The sequence below is a fragment of the Schistocerca cancellata genome, chromosome 2 (genome assembly GCF_023864275.1).
Source record: "Schistocerca cancellata isolate TAMUIC-IGC-003103 chromosome 2, iqSchCanc2.1, whole genome shotgun sequence".
NCBI lineage: Eukaryota > Metazoa > Arthropoda > Insecta > Orthoptera > Acrididae > Schistocerca > Schistocerca cancellata.
Genome location: NC_064627.1, coordinates 908,901,472 through 908,920,982, shown reverse-complemented (window position 1 = coordinate 908,920,982; position 19,511 = coordinate 908,901,472). Strand labels below are relative to the sequence as shown.

At 40.5% G+C, this 19,511-nt stretch overlaps 1 protein-coding gene across 1 annotated transcript in view; it reads left to right on the top strand.

The window, feature by feature from the left end:
• The window catches only part of LOC126159831 (EF-hand domain-containing family member C2-like), a 256,876-nt gene that overhangs the window by 156,589 nt on the left and 80,776 nt on the right, over positions 1–19,511 (top strand). Inside the window, exons 7-9 of the mRNA XM_049916645.1 lie at positions 2,724–2,904; positions 15,729–15,865; positions 15,978–16,174. Coding sequence (XP_049772602.1) covers positions 2,724–2,904; positions 15,729–15,865; positions 15,978–16,174 — 515 coding nt within the window. The remainder of the gene's footprint in view (positions 1–2,723; positions 2,905–15,728; positions 15,866–15,977; positions 16,175–19,511) is intronic.

The window sequence follows — 19,511 nt, the reverse complement described above, 5'->3', positions numbered from 1 at the left end:
TCTGAAAGAATTACAATGTCATCGACGAACCCCAAAGTTTTTATTTTTTCTCCATGGATTTTAATACCTACTCCGAATTTTTCTTTTGTTTCCTTTACTGCTTGCTCAATATACAAACTGAATAACATCGGGGAGAGGCTACAACCCTGTCTCACTCCCTTCCCAACCACTGCTTCCCTTTCATGTCCCTCGACTCTTATAACTGCCATCTGGTTTCTGCACAAATTGTAAATAACCTTCCGCTCCCTGTATTTTACCCCTGCCACCTTCAGAATTTGAAAGAGAGTATTCCAGTCAACATTGTCAAAAGCTTTCTCTAAGTCTACAAATGCTAGAAACGTAAGTTTGGCTTTCCTTAATCTTTCTTCTAAGATAAGTCATATGGTCAGTATTGACTCACGTGTTCCAACATTTCTACGGAATCCAGACTGATCTTCCCCGAAGTCGGCTTCTACCAGTTTTTTCATTCGTCTGTAAGGAATTCGCGTTAGTATTTTGTAGCTGTGACTTATTAAACTGATAGTTCGGTAATCTTCATATCTGTCAACACCTGCTTTCTTTGGGATTGGAATTATTATATTCTTCTTGAAGTCTCTTTAACAACATCATATTGATAATATATGTTTGTATGAATCTTCTGTGAATAAGATTCCTCTTGTCTTGTCACTGTCCGCTGTTAATGCTTTTCTTGACCCAAATCTCCAGAGGCCTGAAAAGAAAGAGCAATAAGGCTTTGTTGGCTGGGATATCCCAAAGAACTGTTGTGCCGCCGAATCGGAAAGAGTTTTCTTCTTCCGCACGCGATGGCTCCTTTTCCCGCGATGTATGAAAGCTGAATCTTTGGTAAATTTGATGAATTTAGTTGACTGCAATGAGTGTGTGAATAGTGTGGTGTTGTTTGTGCCTTTGATGATGAGAGAAGGGAGATTTTTAATACCGGTGGTGGTACATTCCCTACCGTTCTCGAACAGCAATGGGCCCGCAGGGCTTTTAAACTTCCACCCCTGACTGACCCATCACCATCAATGTTTTCTCATGCTTTCACTCCGTGAGACACTTCGGAGACGTTTGGAATTTGAACCACTGTATTGATGCAAAGCCCGTTGATCAGAACTTAAGGCTACCACCTATCCTCCCTTTACTATTGGCGCATATTTCTTTCACCGCCAGGTTTCGAACTGTCTACTTCCGAGTCGAGCGCCAGGCCAAAGGCGTGCGTTAGCGACCTCAGCTGCGGAGGCTGATGAAACCAGTGTGAGACGCTTGATTGATAGCAATCCCTAGCTGCACGTCATCTCCTCTTCAAAGCCTCTCAGATATATCAATCGTACATTCCACACGTAACAATTCCTTAAATGAATAAATTATATCATAATATTATGAAAAGGATAGATTGCTGTCCGCCCCGGTAGCTGAGGGTTCAGCGCGGCGGTCTGTCACGCCCAAGGGGCCCGGATTCGATTCCAGGCTGGGTCGGAGATTCTTCTCCGCTCAGCGACTAAATGTTGTGTTGTCCTCATTATCATTTCACCATCATCAGTGGAAGGCAACGGGAAACCACCACTGGAATCGCTTCTCCAGACGCTCATGCGGTGGACTTCTCTGACGAGGCTTTCCCCATGACAAGACCTGCCGTAAGGCAGAGCACAAAAGTCATAGATTGCTACTCACCATGCAGTGGAGACGCTGAGTCGCAGACAAGAACAACAAAAAGACTGTTATACATATCAGATTCCGACCATCAGCCGTTCTTGTGAAGTAGAAATCACACACACACATTCACTCAAGTTTGCCTATTTATTGTGCACGTCTGTGACTTAGTGTCGCCTCTATACGGTGAGTAGCAGTTTGTCCTTTTCATACTATTTTTGTTCTTCCATCCTGGACTTTCCATTGTTCAAATTAAGTATATGTTTTTTATAATTCCACCTTTGTCATTATGTATCTATACAGGATTTAACTGATATAAGTGCAGATATTTCTATTGGTGACTGAGGACGGTGTACTGAACATCATTACATCAATATTTACGTTATTAGCTGACTAATAAATATAAGTGTTACAAGTTATGTTTTTAGGGCAGAAAGTACCTCCACATAAGCGTGGCACAAGCCGGCCATTAATTCTTATTTTACCCTGGGCAGCAGGTTGGGTGTTGAAGAGTGGAGGCGTGGGCACAGAACGGTTAGTTTACACTGACAGTAAAGTTTTCTTTTTGGAAAGACTCTTCGATACAGCGAATAAACAACCAACATACTGATAAGTGTACATTTTAAGTTACCCGTTACACCCTGTATATTTTATGGATTTCGGCTTACTTCGCTCGGTCATACACAATCATGACTTCATAGTTCTGGCATTCACGATGTTTTATGTTATGTCCTATTCTGTAGCCCACTACCTCTGCTTCATTTACATTGTCCATTTGATTTACCTTGAAAAATGCTAAATGCTACATGCTTCTCGTAGTTTTGCTATGCTAAGCGTTATTGTTATTTTTTTCTCCTTTCAGTCACTTTTTTATTTCCTTGGAAATGACTGTATTTAGCTTATATTGCTAACTTTTCTGTTATATATATATATATATATATATATATATATATATATATATATATATATATATATATATTTCCTGATATATCAGGAAATATCTTTAAGAAACTTAAGCAGAAATTTTCAGATTCGTTACGAATCATTTTACATTTTCTTTTGCTCTGTCGCAGGAGACATTAAGCCCATTGAACAGCCAATTTCGCTGGAGGACGCCCCGTGTGAGAAGCCACCACCACGAGAGCTACCGCCTTATAACGGTTATGGATCTTACGAAGATTCCGCTGGAAACTGCCGTACTGTCTTGCCGACTCCACCAAGACGCGACTTCGTCAAGTTCCTGCACAAAGACAGGTCCTAACAAGAGTATAATTAACATAGAAAAACTACTGACTGTTTTGGCATTGCTGTCGTTGCATATATAGAATGTCCCTTATAAGGGCAAAAATAGTTTTTTCCTGAAATTTATAACGCATCGCCATCAGGTATTTTCATACTTCAGTAGGAAATAACAGCGTCCTATGATGAAGGGAACTCTTGCCGACCCGGCTTCAGAGTTTTGCGTGGAAATGTACATACCTTTCCTGCTGTAAATTGGTGACTAAATTTTGAACTAGTGAGGGAAATGTGTAAATAGCCATAAATACCAACATAATAACACTCATCTTTACTGGTATTAATTAAAAACATAAAATAATTTTGAAGACTTCCATTTGAAGTAATTTTTTTACTGTGTGGATAGAGCTTTCTGTGCTCTTGCGTACAAAGGTGAAAAAATTATTTCTGGACATCCTCAAAGAAGATCAATCCTTTCACTCCACTTTTTGTTGTATCATTTACACTTTATTTTGTGTTATTTACACTTTCAGAGACGAAAATTTTCTTTAGGGAAGGAGGAACCTTCAGTCGGTAAGCAAGAGCTGAAACAGATTTTTCTCTTTCTCGACAGGAAGTCATCCAAAGATATTCCTGAAACCAAGAATTAAATATGTAAGCTTGGTTAAGGCAAGATTTTGTATTGTAATTATTAATTACAATAACTCTTTCCCACATGAAGTGCTTGATAGTTTTTCCTTATGAAATATAGCTCTTCTCAAGATCAAAAATTTCTCACATTCTAAGTCTGAAACCATTCTCATTTTCGTGTGATTATCTGGAAGTGCTAAAGCAGGAATTTCATCAGACATACCGCAAGTGTTGACAGAGTTTATTCGAAACTGCTTTTGAACGTGACTTCCCAATTTCCTCATGCTTCTTGAACGCTTTCAAGACAATCACAGACATTTATACGGTGCCCTTACTCCCAAAGTGCATCAAAGCTAGGGCTTTATATGAAGGCGCAATCAGTGAGGAAACACCTTGCAATTCCCATCTTTCCTTTGCACTGAATAAACTGAAGTTGGAGAAAATATTTTCGTAGATTAAATGGCCCTTGCACTTGTTTCGCTTGATGAATAGTTTATTTTAGTGACGTAGTTTCAACCATATTAAAAGCAGTTTGATAATTAGACTGTAGTTATCTTTCACATTACATATCCTCAGTGTGCCCCAGCAGAACTTAACGAATTTGTTGATTTCTGTATCCACTAATTGTATTTTCTCAGAATCAGTGAATATTTGGACATAATCCGTATTAACATTTCTAGTTCCCTTTAAAGTTTCTGAAAAGCAGAAAATCCGGGAAGTTAGTTACTTGATGAATTTCCGGACGTTATTCAAAACTAGTTCGTCAAGATGATAGTGATACGCAAAGAGTAACAGCACTACTTTCAGTTTTTGTTCTACGATCGCACAATATCCTTAAAACGAGCTGAATTGGAATCCTTTATGTAGCAGTACGTCATTTGTACCACGCCCTTTAAAGTCCCAGTTTTGGAGCACTTTAAAAATGTAGAGAGCTTGCTATATTGCGAGGTAGCAACTAAGGTAAAAGTTTTCACTCATAAGAACACATTGGCAGAAAACCATGTAAGTATGCAGTTCTGTGTACGAGTGCGTAAGTTGATCTAGATTCACTTGTTTTTGCCCGCCAACACACCCTCTAGCCAAACAATTTGTTAGCCTCCTGTAGTGAAAGGTTCTCGTTGTACTATCAGTGATAAATGTACACCTTCTATATAAAAACGAGCTCATCTAGATCTGCTTATGTAGTCACTCGCAGAATTACGGTCTTAGAAATTTTCCCGCCAGTGTATTTTTTATGGGTGAAAACTTTAACTTTCTTTGCTTAATTTCCAAGTTGTACTTTGTCTTTAGAAGCAGTTCTTCCTACGAGCCAGGTAACGTTATGCCAGCCGCGCGGGATTAGCCGAGCGGTCTCAGGCGCTGCAGTCATGGACTGTGCGGCTGGTCCCGGCGGAGGTTCGAGTCCTCCCTCGGGCATGGGTGTGTGTGTTTGTCCTTAGGATAATTTAGGTGAAGTAGTGTGTAAGCTTAGGGACTGATGACCTTAGCAGTTAAGTCCCATAAGATTTCACACACGTTTGAACGTTATGCCAACACAATCGATGGTCGCCATATTGCGAATATTATTCTGAATTTTTTTTTATTATAGCCTCATTTCTCCCCTCCAGATGAACTGACGAGTTGTTTGTAGAAAGTCTTCAATAGTGAGGCCTAATGCTTTTGTTACAACCTAAAAAATGTAAATATAATCTCTAATGCTCATCTGACATCTGTCTAAACCTGCAACTAACTTTGGTGTGACAAAAGTAGTCCTGCCTCTCTTCGTAGAAGTTTATGATGGTGTCGGCGTGGATTCATCCGAAAAATGCTCACTTACGTTAGGCTTCCGGTACAACTACTAGACATTTTACAACACAGTAGATTCTGCCTGCCGCAGCATGAGCACTGCTTTGTCTAACAGGTCTGTACCATGAGCGACACATGATGTTTATGTTCATATATGGATATTACATGGTACCAGTTTCTATTGTTGAACAGGCATTTCATTCCATGGAGTCCATAACAGTAACTACTTCTGACGTTACTTTAGAATAATTGATACGCAAGCATAGTTTCAGTGTTCACATATGTAAACTGGCTGATTCTGTCAGTGTGCGTTACACATGATGACCTTTTATTCTGACATAATTTACAACATTTTCCCATTGGACTGTATAATAAACTATCCTGTTCACACCAGTTATGACGGCCTGTCCCGCCATTTGGCCATTGTAAACTTGTTATGCAGACATATCGCAGGTAGCGATACTGCAGATGGAATAATGGAGACCTTAAATGCCAAGTACACTATGTGATCAAAAGTATCCGGACACCCTCAAAAACATATGGTTTTCATATCAGGTGCATTGTGCTGCCAACTACTGCCAGGCACTACATATCAGCGAACTCAGTATCATCAGACGTCGTGAGGGAGCAGAATGCTGCACTCCCCGGAACTTACGGACTTCGAACGTGGTCAGGTGATTGCGTGTCACTTGTCTCATACGTCTGTACGCGAGATTTCCATAATCCTAAACATCCCTAGGTCCACTGTTTCCGATATGATAGCGAACTGGAAACGTGAAGGGACATGTACAGCACAAAAGCGTACAGGCCGATCTCGTCTGTTGAATTACACAGACTGCCGACAGTTGAAGAAGATCGTAATGTGTAATAGGCAGACATCTACCCAGACCATCACACAGGAATTCATAACTCCATCAGGATCCACTGCAAGTACTATGACAGTTAGGCGGGAGGTGAGAAAACTTGGATCTCATGGCTGAGCGACTGCTCATAAGCCACATATCACGCCAGTAAATGCCAAACGACGCCTCGCTTGGTGTAAGGAGCGTAAACATTGGACGATTGAACAGTGGAAAAACGTTTTGTGGAGTGACGAATCTTGGTACACAATGTGGCGATCAGATGACAGGGTGTGGGTATGGCGAATGCTCTGTAAACGTCATCTGCCAGCATGTGTAGTGCCAACTGTAAAATACGGAGGCGGTGGTGTTATGGTGAGATCGTGTTTTTCATGGAGGGGACTTCACCCCTTGTTGTTTTGCGTGGCACTATCACAGCATAGGCCTACATTGATGTTTTAAGCAACTTCTTGCTTCCCACTGTTGAAGAGCAATTCGGGGATGGCGACTGCATCTTTCAACACGATCGAGCACCTGTTCATAATGCACGGCCTGTGGCGGAGTGGTTACACGACAATAACATCCCTGTAATGGACTGGCCTGCACAGAGTCCTGACCTGAATCCTATAGAACACCTTTGGGATGTTTTGGAGCGAGACTTCGTGCCAGGCCTCACCGACCGACATCGATACATCTCCTGAGTGCAGCACTGCGTGAAGAATGGGCTGCCATTCCCCAACGTATGCCTCCGAAAGTGGGAGTTGTCATCAACAATATTGAATTCCAGCATTACCGATGGAGGGAGCCACGAACTCGTAAGTCATTTTCATACAGGTGTCCGGATACTTTTGATCACATAGTATATCTATGGTTTATAAACAGATCGAGATACACACAAACACATGTGCTCATAAGTCTAAAGCGCCCGTCAGCAGCTGAAGGTATTAATATATAATTCTAATTTCGAGTCAGAGATTGTTGCTACTCTGTAGCTGCAGTGCTATCCAAACAACTTCCTCGTTGGAGCACTCGCTGCCATGTCGTCACAGAACCCCTCCCCCCCCCCCTCACCTCTCTGGGGAGTGTAGAGCATAAGGGTGGGGGGGTAGGGGAGGGTGCTGTGGCTCAACTTCACACAGGTGTGCGCGACCGCCCCGACCACCCATGCTGTGGCTGGCTGCATACACAGATGCATGGATGAACTGTTTCTCGCTTCAATAAATGTAATAAGGAGGTGGAACAGGCGTGGTCGGTAGCAGCCAAAAGAGGTGGCACTGTACGAGATGAAGTGGTAGCTGATGAGGTCATCCAAAACGAGAATGACGATTGTGGTTGGAAAGTCGTGGTGGCTGAGGTGAGGGTGCGATGGGGGCGATGCAGTGGATGAGTTTTGCTCCTATGACAGAATTGGGGCTGGGGATGACTTTTAGCTACAATGACTGTGAGAAACCCGTATACAGAATCCAGATCGACCTCCGAGGAGAGGCAGTGCTGTTTGGAGTGTTCAATCGTGGACACGTTGCACATCTTGTACTTCCATGACGAGAAGGTCGTCAGGTAGTTTGTCTGAAATCTCCTCAGGTCGAAACTGATGTAAGTTCACTAGCTCTGTAATTACATTGTCCTTTAAGTTAACTGCTGAATACTTTGTATGTGATACTCCTGTGTGTGTTGGTGATGTCACGTGGGGTCTACGTCGGTTTAAGTCTATTGAAAGTAACAGCGATCACTTTACCATGCAGCAAAATGTCAACAGCATTGTTGTCCTGTCTAATTACTTTATAAGGTCCTGAGTAGAGTGGGTGTAATGTTGATCAGGCAGCATCATTGTGCAACATTACATGGTCACCGTCCTGCGGAGCTTTGCGGCAGAAATTTTTTTGGGGTCTTTGTGCTTTTGGTGGCGGTATCTTTTCGTGTGCAATATGTTCCCTGATTTTCCAATCAAGTTGCAGCAGTGTTTTGTCTGTAGGCAATAGCAGCATTCCATGAAAGAGTGAGGTTTTCTCCATAAAGTTCACAAGAGATGTATGGAGATCATCTTTATAATCTGTACACATGCCTAGAAGATTCCATGGGAGGGTGTGTGTCCATTCCCCTCCATGGCACATGAGAGCAGTTTTTAGAATGTGGTGTCGTCATTCTATAGGGCCATTAGTTTGTGTATGGTAAGCTGTTGTTCGAAAGTGTTGGATGCAGTATTTGTGGCAGAGTTCAGTAGAAATTGCTGACTCGAACTGCCTACTGTGGTCTGTTGTTATTGTGATAGGGCAACCGAAACAAGATATACGTTGGCTGATAAATGCTTTTGGACTTGTTCCAGTAGTGATGTCCAGAATTTGTGTAGCCTCAACCCACTGCATTACTCTGTCAATCACTGAAAGAATATACGAGGGCTATCCACAAAGTACATTACGTTTTGGAATTAAAAATAAATAAAGTATTGGAAATTTTTTTATTATATACAGATGAGAGCCACACTTAAATACTACTTTTCTACATAGTTGCCATTTAAATTAAGGCACTTATCGTAGCGATGGACGAGCTTGGAAATTCCTTCGTCGTAAAATTCGGCCGCCTGCGCCTTCAACCACGTGGTTAATCAGTAACCCGGTAGAAATACGATTTTTGTGGATTTCCTGGAAAGAGGCACTACAATAAACTCTCAAAGGTATTGCCAAACTCTGCACAACCTCAGAAGAGCAATACAAAACAAGCGCAGGGGAAAGTTGGGCTCAAAGATCTTGCTGATTCACGACAACGCCCGGGCCCACACGGCAAATGTCACTCGTGAAGTTCTCGAATCTTTGAAGTGGGAGTTGTTTCCTCATCCGCCGTACAGTCCCGACCTGGCACCGAGCGACTTCCACTTATTCCCAGCAATGAAGAAGTGGTTGGCTATGCAGCGTTTTGATGACGACGCACAGCTTCAAGAAGAGGTAACCACGTGGTTGAAGGCGCAGGCGGCCGAATTTTACGACGAAGGAATTTCCAAGCTTGTCCATCGCTACGATAAGTGCCTTAATTTAAATGGCAACTATGTAGAAAAGTAGTATTGAAGTGTGGCTTTCATCTGTATATAATGAAAAAAAAATCCAATACTTTATTTATTTTTATTTCCAAAACGTAATGTACTTTGTGGATAGCCCTCGTATCTACACCCATTTGGATCAGGGAGGGGGCCAAAGAGGGCTATATGAATCTACTGAAAACAGCCCTTAGGCACTGAGTAACGACCAAGTCATAGTTGTGTGTGCTGTCCTATTTTTTAACATTGGCAAGCAATACATGCTTGTGTCTAAGATTTAGAGTCTGTCTTGATATTTGGCCATATGAAGCGGTCAGTGACAAGCTTACTAGTTGTGCGAATCCCAGGGTGTGAAAGTCTGTACAGTTTATCGAAAATAGGTCATCTCAAGGTGCATTGTAACATTTGATGAAGGTGGTTTTGGGAGGCAGCACATAGTACTTGTTTTGGAGAACCGAGGATGTCACGGCTTTCAATGGGCAATTCTGTTGTGTTGTTGAACAGAAATTCCTGTAACTGTGTGTTCTCTGGTTGTGCATTGTAATTTTATCAGTATTAGTATCTATTGAAATGGTTTTATACGCAAAAGGATATCAGTTACAACATTATCTGCGCCATGCTGCTGTCAGATATCTACTGTGAATTGTGCAATAAAATCCACATGGCTGAAGTGCCAAGGACAATTAACTTTTGTGGGTTAGAATCAGCTGCGAGGGGGGCGATAATTTGTATTAACTGTGATAGACCTGCCATCAGTGTCATCTTTTAAGTATCGCATTGCTTCATAAACTGCCAACAGTTCTCTGTTGTAGGCTGATCACTTACATTATGAGTCTGTCAGCTTTTTGGAAAAGAAATACAGTGGTTGTTGTGTGTCTGCTATTGAATGTTGGAGAACAGTGCCAATTGCAAAATCACTAACATCTGTGGAGATAGGAGTTGGGCAATAGGTAGTAGATGATCCACAGTCATAGCCTGGGCAAAGCATCTTAGATTTTCTCAGATGTTCGTTGCCTATTTGGAGTCCAATAAATACTCTTTTTGCTTAAGGTTTGCTTGCCTGCTGCACATCTGTAAGAGGCGTCGGTGTTCAGCTGGATAAGGCAGATGTCTACAATACAAATTTATGATGACAAGGAATCAGCGTAAGTCATGAAAGGTCTATGGTCGTGGCAGATGATTAACGAATTTGTCATGTAACTGGTGACTGTTTCAACTGACATTTATCATCATTAATGACAGATGCTAAGTTTGCGTAAAGTATTGGAAACTAGTTTCAGTCGTTCTTCGTGTTCCTCTCATGAATAGAGAAAACTAAAATGTTATTCAAATAAGCGTATCAGAGGGAAAAGTTAAAGAGAGCACTGTCTATAAACCTTTTCCAGGTTTATGCTGCATTTTTAAGTCCGTATGACATACAAAGAAAGTCATGGAGTCCAAAAGATGTGGTGACAGCTGTCTTTGGAATGTCCTCAGGGTTCAAAGGGATCAGTAAATATGGTTTATTACAATTAAATGGTAACTGCCAAATTTTGTGCAAAGCCCTGAATATTTTGGAGTGTGCAATGTTGTGCAGGAGCTGAGTGCCTGATAGTCGCCTCATAGACTAAAAGTGCTGTCCTTCTTGGGCACAAATCGATTGGGTCAGACTCATGGACAATCGACTGTCTAACAATCCCATCTTGCAATAACTCCTCTATAACCAACTTAGCCTCATGGAGTCTACCAGGAGCCAGTCCACACACTTTATATCAGGCTGATGGACCCAGCAAGGTGTTTATTTAATAAACTGTACTTTTGCTGATAGCACACTGTTCGAATTGCACACACGGATGAACTGGGGCAGGGAAGACACCCATGACAGATGCACAGGCACCAGAAGGGCAATGCACTTGACTGACATGTACAGGTGCTGATGAAGCTGTCACAGGCTACTCCTATGTTGTGTGAGTGTCTGCTACAGTCTGTCCTGTGTCTGCTCAGTCGCTGACGAAGACAGGAGCGAAGAGATGCTGCTGCTTCTGAGTAAGCTATTCCAGACGTGTCCCAGTGGTAGCAAGTTCGTCTCCTGATGTGAAAGTTTCGTCACATATAGCAAGGTTTTATTCGTGTAGGCGAAGCGTTTCGTTTGGTATATCGAAATATTGCTGGGTAGTACGCTGTAATTCCAGTGCCAATGACAGGAAGTGTTGAAGTATCTGTTAATAGTGTTTGTGTCGACTGACCTGATGGTTTTTGAGCTGAGATCTGTAGTCGTTGGTTGTGTGCCAGGTGGTGCAACGCTGATATCCAGTGACAGGATGTCCGCTGTTGTGATGCAAAAGAGTTGCACAATACAAATCCAGGGAGACGTGAAAGTGCTTTAGGAAGTAACCCTCCAATACTGGTTCATTGGCATTGGCAGTGAAAAATTCCCAAGTAAATTTGTGTTCTAAACCAAAGTCCAAGTTGGAGGTGTGCTTCCATACACTGAGATTTGTGAATCACTTGCCACACAATGTTGAAAGGCAGATAAAGCTTTTTCCGTATGTGGTAGATCACAGGGAACAATATTCACGCCCGACTCCGTGTCACTGAGAAATTATTGATTGAAGGTGCGATCCAGGATGTAGAGTGCTGTATGAAGATGGTGTACCTTGATATCGACAAACATGTCAAGTTAGTAAGCAACTTGAATTGGTGGGACAATCGTTCTTCTGACTTGGATACTAACAGAATATCTTGCACTTATGAGATTTATCGCCAAAACGTACGTGAAACCAGCAATGATAAGGTCACGTGGTTTTTGTCAGTGGATAGAGGGTTGTTGTCAGTTGGCCATCTGTTTCTTTTGGCCAGGTGAAACTCGTCGTCTGAGTGGGTGGGACTGATGTCACCTCCAGAATTTTCTGCAAGCTCTCGTTACCGTTCGCCTATTTGGTGACGTAAGTCATTCCCTGTTCTCTGGATAAGGCGTGGCTGATCATTTTTGTCTGATGAATTAATCCACCGTAGATGATGCACTGCTGTACGAAATCTGTCTGCTAAAACTAATCGTTTCCAACGGTTCATATTCAAGCGAGAAAGTTTCATAATTTCTAATACTGTAAGTCAATAGATATCTTTACAATCCGTAGTGTCCACAAAGTGTGATCTGGCATGAGTGCAGTATTGATCAAATGTTGGAGATATCTCCAGAGCTGAGAACTTGTTTTCGCGCCTAAATTTTAGTCGTAGATAGCTTGACGCACTCGCTGTTCCTGTGTTAAGGTGAGATGTCGAATGAGTGCATTCTTCAATGCATCATATTTGTTAATAGCTGGGGGTGATAATATAATAACACTAATTAGATCTGCATGTTCCCCGAGATGGCACAGTACGTTGAAAAGCTTTGAACTATCATCAGAAATACCGTGACCGTGGAAAATGCACTCGGTGACAGTGAATCACATGTTTGGTTGTTGAGAGCGGAATGGTGGTAGAGATGTATTAAGCTACAAAGAGCTAAGTTGAAAATGCTGACGTCTAGGTAGCACTGTATTTGGACGGAGAGCAACGACAAACGAGCTATAGTGGGGAGGCAGCGGTGCGGACGCAAAATTCTGGATAGTGTCTGTGCATGGCCTGACCAGATGGGATACATATCATGATGCGAACATGTTTGGCAACATCGTACGGGATGTGTGAAGCACAGCATTATCGAACAATGTTGGTCCCTATCTGTCTGTGGTAGTTTGTTGAAAGGGTGGAAGGGTGACATTCGTTTCCGAAGTTACACAGGAGACAGGCCAATCGGTACAACTGATACACATTGTTCAGATATAGAAACGTCATTGTTGATATCCCTGGCACTGCACGAGAGAGTGTCACTTTCACGTCTAACTGACGGCAGGAGTTTTCGCTATTGTGTGCAAAACACATGCATAAACGACAGAAGCCTAGAGCTGACCGAGTCAAAGATCTTTGCTACAGCGGAGCTGCAGTGTTGCCAACTCTCCAAAACGAAGTGATGTGGCCTGTGTGTGTGGCTAGGATCTTGCGTCAGGTAGACCGGTCGCCTCGTGGAAGTCCATTTAAGTGAACCTGCTTTGGCTACTTGCGTGTCGATCCAAAACAAAATAAGCTAAATCTGTCTAGACGAAAAAGCTAGAAAAAACTGAAATAAATGAAGATGTATTCTAGTGCAGTTTTCATTTTTGCGGGAATTAAAAATATAATAGGTTTGTTTATAAATAACTCATCTGCTACCAGTCACAATTTCCTTTACTTTATTTTTCGCACAACGCGTTTCGGGAAATTATTCCCGTTTTCAAGTACGTTTTTTGTGTTTGTTATGTCATTCCTATGTGATATTGCCGATGAGTGAGATTCTGCTTAATTTCGTTGACTTTGCCGCAATATATAAGAAAACACGCGATTTTTAGTTGGTTGTCAATCTTTTTGTGAAGTTAGTGGCGAAATTTAGAAGAATTTGTACTTACAATTTCCTTATGGTCCATTTATGCAGATTCCCACACACACTAAACATCTCACACAACTTGTTGTACACTTTTAAACATCGAAAACATTTTACATAAACAAAACAGTTACACAGATGTTCCTGTAGAAGTCAAAAGAGATGACTTTATAGGTATTCCACAGAGTATGATTTGCTTTTGTACAGAGATAATTTAACTTAACAATTTGAATCATAATTTACTTATGGCTATTTTACAAGTATGCTTATTTCTATGTGTTACTATTTTTATTTAAGTGTACTATCGAAACATCTGAAGCAATTCACTGATTCACTTTCAATTTTTTCGTTTAATATTTTTTTTCATTTAATATTTTATCTTCATATTTTCTGTAATGTGAATATAGGCCAATCTCCAGTTCTTCTAGTAAATCAATTTTATGCCCTTTATTTAGTCTGTGGAGTACTTTGACATTTTGCACTATTTTTCCAAATGGGTGTCCTGTGTTATGTACAGTTGTTGCTATGGCTGATGTAGTGTGTCTCTTGTGTGTATAGGCTTTTATGTGCTCTGTGTACCTGGTGTTGAAATTTCGGCTTGTTTGTCCTAGGTAGAACATGGAGAATTCCTGGCATGTGACCTTGTATATTCCAGAGTCTGAGTATGGATCATGCTTGCACTTTATATTGTGTATTAATTTTTGTTGTAGTTTATTAAATGTAGAAAACCCAATATTTACTTTGTGATTTTTGAAAATATTTGCAATCTTCTGTGATACATTGGCAATGTATGGGACACTAGATATACATTTGTTTTTCTCTTTTTTTTCTGTGGTGCAGTTTGTACCCAGGTCTTTCTTTACTTTGTCTAGGATTGTGTCAACTATGGAAGCATCTCTGTTGACTACTTATAGGAACATCTGTGTAACTGTTTTGTTTATGTAAAATGTTTTCGATGTTTAAAAGTGTACAACAAGTTGTGTGAGATGTTTAGTGTATGTGAGACTCTGCATAAATGGACCAAAAGGAAATTGTAAGTACAAATTCTTCTAAATTTCGCCACTAACTTCACAAAAAGATCGACAACCAACTAAAGATCGCGTGTTTTCTTATAAATTGCAGTAAAGTCAAAGAAATGAAGCAGAATTTCACACAGCGGCAACATCACATTTGATTGACATAAACACGAAAACACACTTGACAATGGGAATCATTTCCCGAAACGCGTCGTGCAACAAATAAAATAAAGAAATTCGTGACTGGTAGCAGATGAGTTATTTATAAATAAACCTATTGTTTTCACAGTCACAGGCTTTCAGAACCGTTTATAGTGGATCAAATCAGATTTGCGATAATTGTACTACGTAACAGTATCTAAATAATGAAGTCAGTAGCTATTCTTAAGCGTCAAAAATACATTAAAAAATCACATCTAAACTAGCCATATCGCTCCTCAAGAGTAGATAGAAACAAGAATTAATTTCCATTTATTTTCTTAATCTGGAATCTGCTGGATGTTGCAGTACTACAGACCATTAACCATGAGAGTATAACATTATTTGAATCACATATCCTTGATAATACAGAAACAATGGACATGCATTTTTAAAATCCAAACCGCTCGAACTGCAACACTATACATGTTAATTTAAACATTAATGTGTACTCATGAAACACATATTTAGTAGAGCCTATTGCTGTGTAGCTGATTGCGTCTCTTGAGGAATTTGAAGTAAAATACTAGTCAAAATAGTAACATAGGTAATTAGGAGATTCAGAATACTATAAGCGCATTTTGGAATGATTTCTGTCAAATATACGTTAGCTGCGGGAATGCGCAAATGAATCACACCAGATACGCATATGGTGACGATGGAACAGACATAGCGACAGGCAGTTAGGTGCTCCTATAGAATCTTGTCATTTAAATTACTAGCCTCTGCCGCAAGAAGATATCAGTTGTTCTCATCAACGACAAAAATTCGATCGAAGTGACGACAGAAACAGTGCTTCATTTCAAATTCTTCTCCCTGTATGACATTTATACAGTTTATATGCTGCCATATGTTATACTGCATTGCGTTTTATCCTGTCTCGTGTTCTATGATAATTATGTCTTCTACAGGCAGGGACTTGATAGCTTTGTGCTGAGATTCAAAGCCGAAATGATCAGCAAAATACCAGAAAACAGAGGACGAATATTCATCATCAGTTATTTTTTATCTGATGACACAATGTCGGTATTTGAAGCCCAACAGACAGGTGAGTGACAAAACAAAGCCTCATGCTACAGACGTTATGTTACTGTACAATACATTAACAATATAACATTTGAGTAATGTTTAATTTTAAGACATTGTTTAATTTTTGGCAGGTTTTAAGGGAGGTATGTTTTATGCACGTGACAAGATGTACAAACCTGGGCAAGATTTTTTTACAAATAAAGAACCAGACGCCTACACTACCCAGGATTTGTTCGTTGGGAACGTTCTCAATATCCACGAATTTCTTTTCCGACTAGTCGCCGCCGACGAATATGCTCTGCGATATATGGAGATTAATTCTAACGAGGTTAGTGATTGCTGATGATTATGTAGCTTTCGTTCGTTTTATTTCTGTCTTTGATCTTAACAGATATGGAGCTAAAAAATAAATCTGACATTTATAGAACGTAGAAGTATAACACTCGGTTTCCCCACAGCTTAACTGTATATTATAGGTTACTGTGCTTGTACAGCTCTCACTCAAGTTCATAAAATAAAGTTACCATGAGGGTAAGACTGTTATTCCAATTAATCACCGTTCTACTGAGTAATCGTCACTGTTAAATCCGTAATTGCCACAACTGAGTCTGAGTTACATTCGTTTTCTTGTTTACCATTAGCTGAAGTTGATGTTTAGTCGAGACCATCCTCTGGCTGAGATATGCCCAAGAAAACTTCTTTAATTAATGAGCAAGCGTCACAAATAATTTGAGGTAATAAATGACTCAATCAGGAGTTTGCCGTAATCAGAAGAACATGCGCGCTAATTGCAGTCATTCAAGCAACTGTACTAACTGAGAAAATCAAAGTTGAATCATAAATTTATTATGTTCGTAACAGTTACTTGTCATTGTGTGTACGTAGTAGTATTTTTCATTTTCCTAAAAAGGTATGAATTTTATACTCAGTCTATGGTTCAGCGGAAGATTAGAAATCCGTGTTATGGTACCATGAAATTATTCACTTTGAACGACGGCTGTGGACATTATGTGTCATTTTACTTGCTGTGGCAGGAACACACATCATGAAGCAAGTAACCGGAATAAAAAAATACATGATGGTATTTTATGTCAGTGGCTGAAACAACTTCACTCTGCAGCGCCGTCACGCTCAATACCAGGCATTTCGTGCATGGATAATAGTTAACAGTCATTCAGTTACTACTGTTTGCTGATGAAGCCATTTTCACATTGACAGCATATCGATGACACAGCGAAAGTAACATACATTATAGAGGCACTTTTTTCAGCATCGCTTGTCTGTAAATGTGTGGTTTTCTGATACCGACAGTCGAATAAGAAGGTGTTATATCTTGCTGAATCGTCTATCACAGTCCATGTGCGAATTAATTCAGCAAACCGAGTTGACACAGTAGAACCATTGTAAAAGTTCTGGCTGGGCATGAACTTTCAGCGTCTAGGTCAGCTAACAAATCACCTATGGATCGCCCTAACATATCCTGTTCATTGGCCACAAGTGCCGACATTATGTTACGTTATTCACTGGCTGGTGTATGAAAATGGTGTGTTCTTTCGGACATGTCCGAAAGACACTACAAATATTAACTTATTATTCTTACTTCTAGGCACAATCACAGAACACGTTTTTATTCGTGTCTCATTTCGACCCTACATGGACTATTTTTAGAAACTGCAGTGGAAAAAGGAAGAAACATTTACTTTAAAAACTTCAATATTATGTCAGCTCAACTTACAAATGACGTAAAGTAAAATTCAGAATCTGTCCAGCACATGCCGATAGGTGTTAACTGGTATACGGCAAACAAACTGTTCATGAAATTATTTGTCATGCTAAATCAGCGAATAAAAACTGGGAATTATTTAGGTATACCAAGCGCTACCTTACTTTCTTCACTCCTTGTGCTAGGTGGACGTGTCTTCTCTATGTCAGTCCTAAATTTGGCTTTAAGATACCACCCTCATAATGATTCGACAGAATCTCATCAGGAGAATTGCACTTAATAATGCATAGAGAGCCGACAATAACACTAAACTTTGTATCGGATGCTTTAAAAACTAAGGTAAATTGTTGCTGGTTACTTTTCATAAAATTCTTTTACGCCGAAATTCTAGTATATGTTACTGTACATCCATTCAAAACTGACTCTAAGTATATATAAATTTTTAAAAACGAAACCTTTCGCTCTTCGATTTCCTGAAATATTCATCATTCCGCCTTCAACTTTGTAAGTTAGCTGTCTGAGCTTTTGGCTTTTTTTGCGTTTCGCTGATCGGTATAAACATATCTGACATGGAGGTAATAAGCTTGGAAAACACAGTCGTGACTTGGATTATGCCACATAGAAAACGTATTCTGCTACTCCAGTATAACTGGATGTTGGTTGAAAAACTATTCAGTAACGTCGTTTCTCACTGTTGCGCTGTTGATGTTAACAGGGGCATATTTACGCATTAGTTCACGGTTAGCACGTTTCACATTATTTCTTACTCCTAAATGGCTAAAACTGATCATAAATGCTAGAAATAAGTAGAGTGATACGCTACGGCGCCCATACGATACTCTGTTGGAGCGTGGGGGGTGGGGGGGGGGGAGGGAGAGGGGGAAGCTAGACTTGGGGGTACCGAGTATTTTTAATATTTTGCAAGACGTTCACTGAGAGCAAAGTGATGGGCAGGGGGGGGGGGGGGGAGAGACCCCCACTGTGTAACAACGAGAACTGGAAATCCACATCGCAAGGATTCAAAATTTGTGGTGATAATAAACTTTTATTTGATATTCAGCAGTCTGTTATAGTGTCGCTTCACTTCGCCTCGATTTCGTTGCCTACCGCGCCAGCAGCGCCCCAAGCGGCCAGTAAGTTAAACTGTTGAGGTCGGCGCGATCGTTAAAGTGAATAGTAGTAGTTTATCTTGATTTCCACAATGGCTTTTATAAGTGGGTGCGCTTGTAACAATAAAATTGTAGCAACAACAGGAAGAAGACACTACAGCTGTCCTTTCCTTAGGTTTCCTAAGGACCCCGAGACGTATATACCATCATGTTACTAAACTGTATCGTCCGGATTCGCTTGCATACTACATGTGTATTGATGATTGATGTTTCATTTTAGGAGCAGAAAATGGCTAGTTAACAGCAGACGAGAAGACCTCATGAAAAAAGACCCAGTTTACCTTTACAATAATATTAAGTTTTGTTTGCTACATTTCGAACAAAACCGGTCCATGAACGCAGACAATAATAAACACGTGTGGAATGCAGTACCCACACTGTTTGACATACCAAATACGCCACCTCAACTGACGATGAAGAGGAAACTGCCACAAAGATTCGACAATCCATCTAAAGTTGTAAAACAGTCCACAAACCTTTACATCCCAAAAATCTGGAGACCATTATTGAAATGTCCCTTCTGGAAACCAGATAAACCACCAACAGATGCTAGAAACTATATCATTATTGCGTCATCCATGTAAGACCTTTGAAAAAATGTTACTGAATCTCTTGTAGCACATGATGGAGCCAGTTTTAATTCATCAACAAGCAAGTTTCAAAGTAGGAAGAAATTGTACATCTCAAATTATTAATCTGGTCTAGTATATATAAGATGGGTTAGAAACACACACTATTGCAGGTTTTCCTCTCACCTACCTGACAGCTGTTTA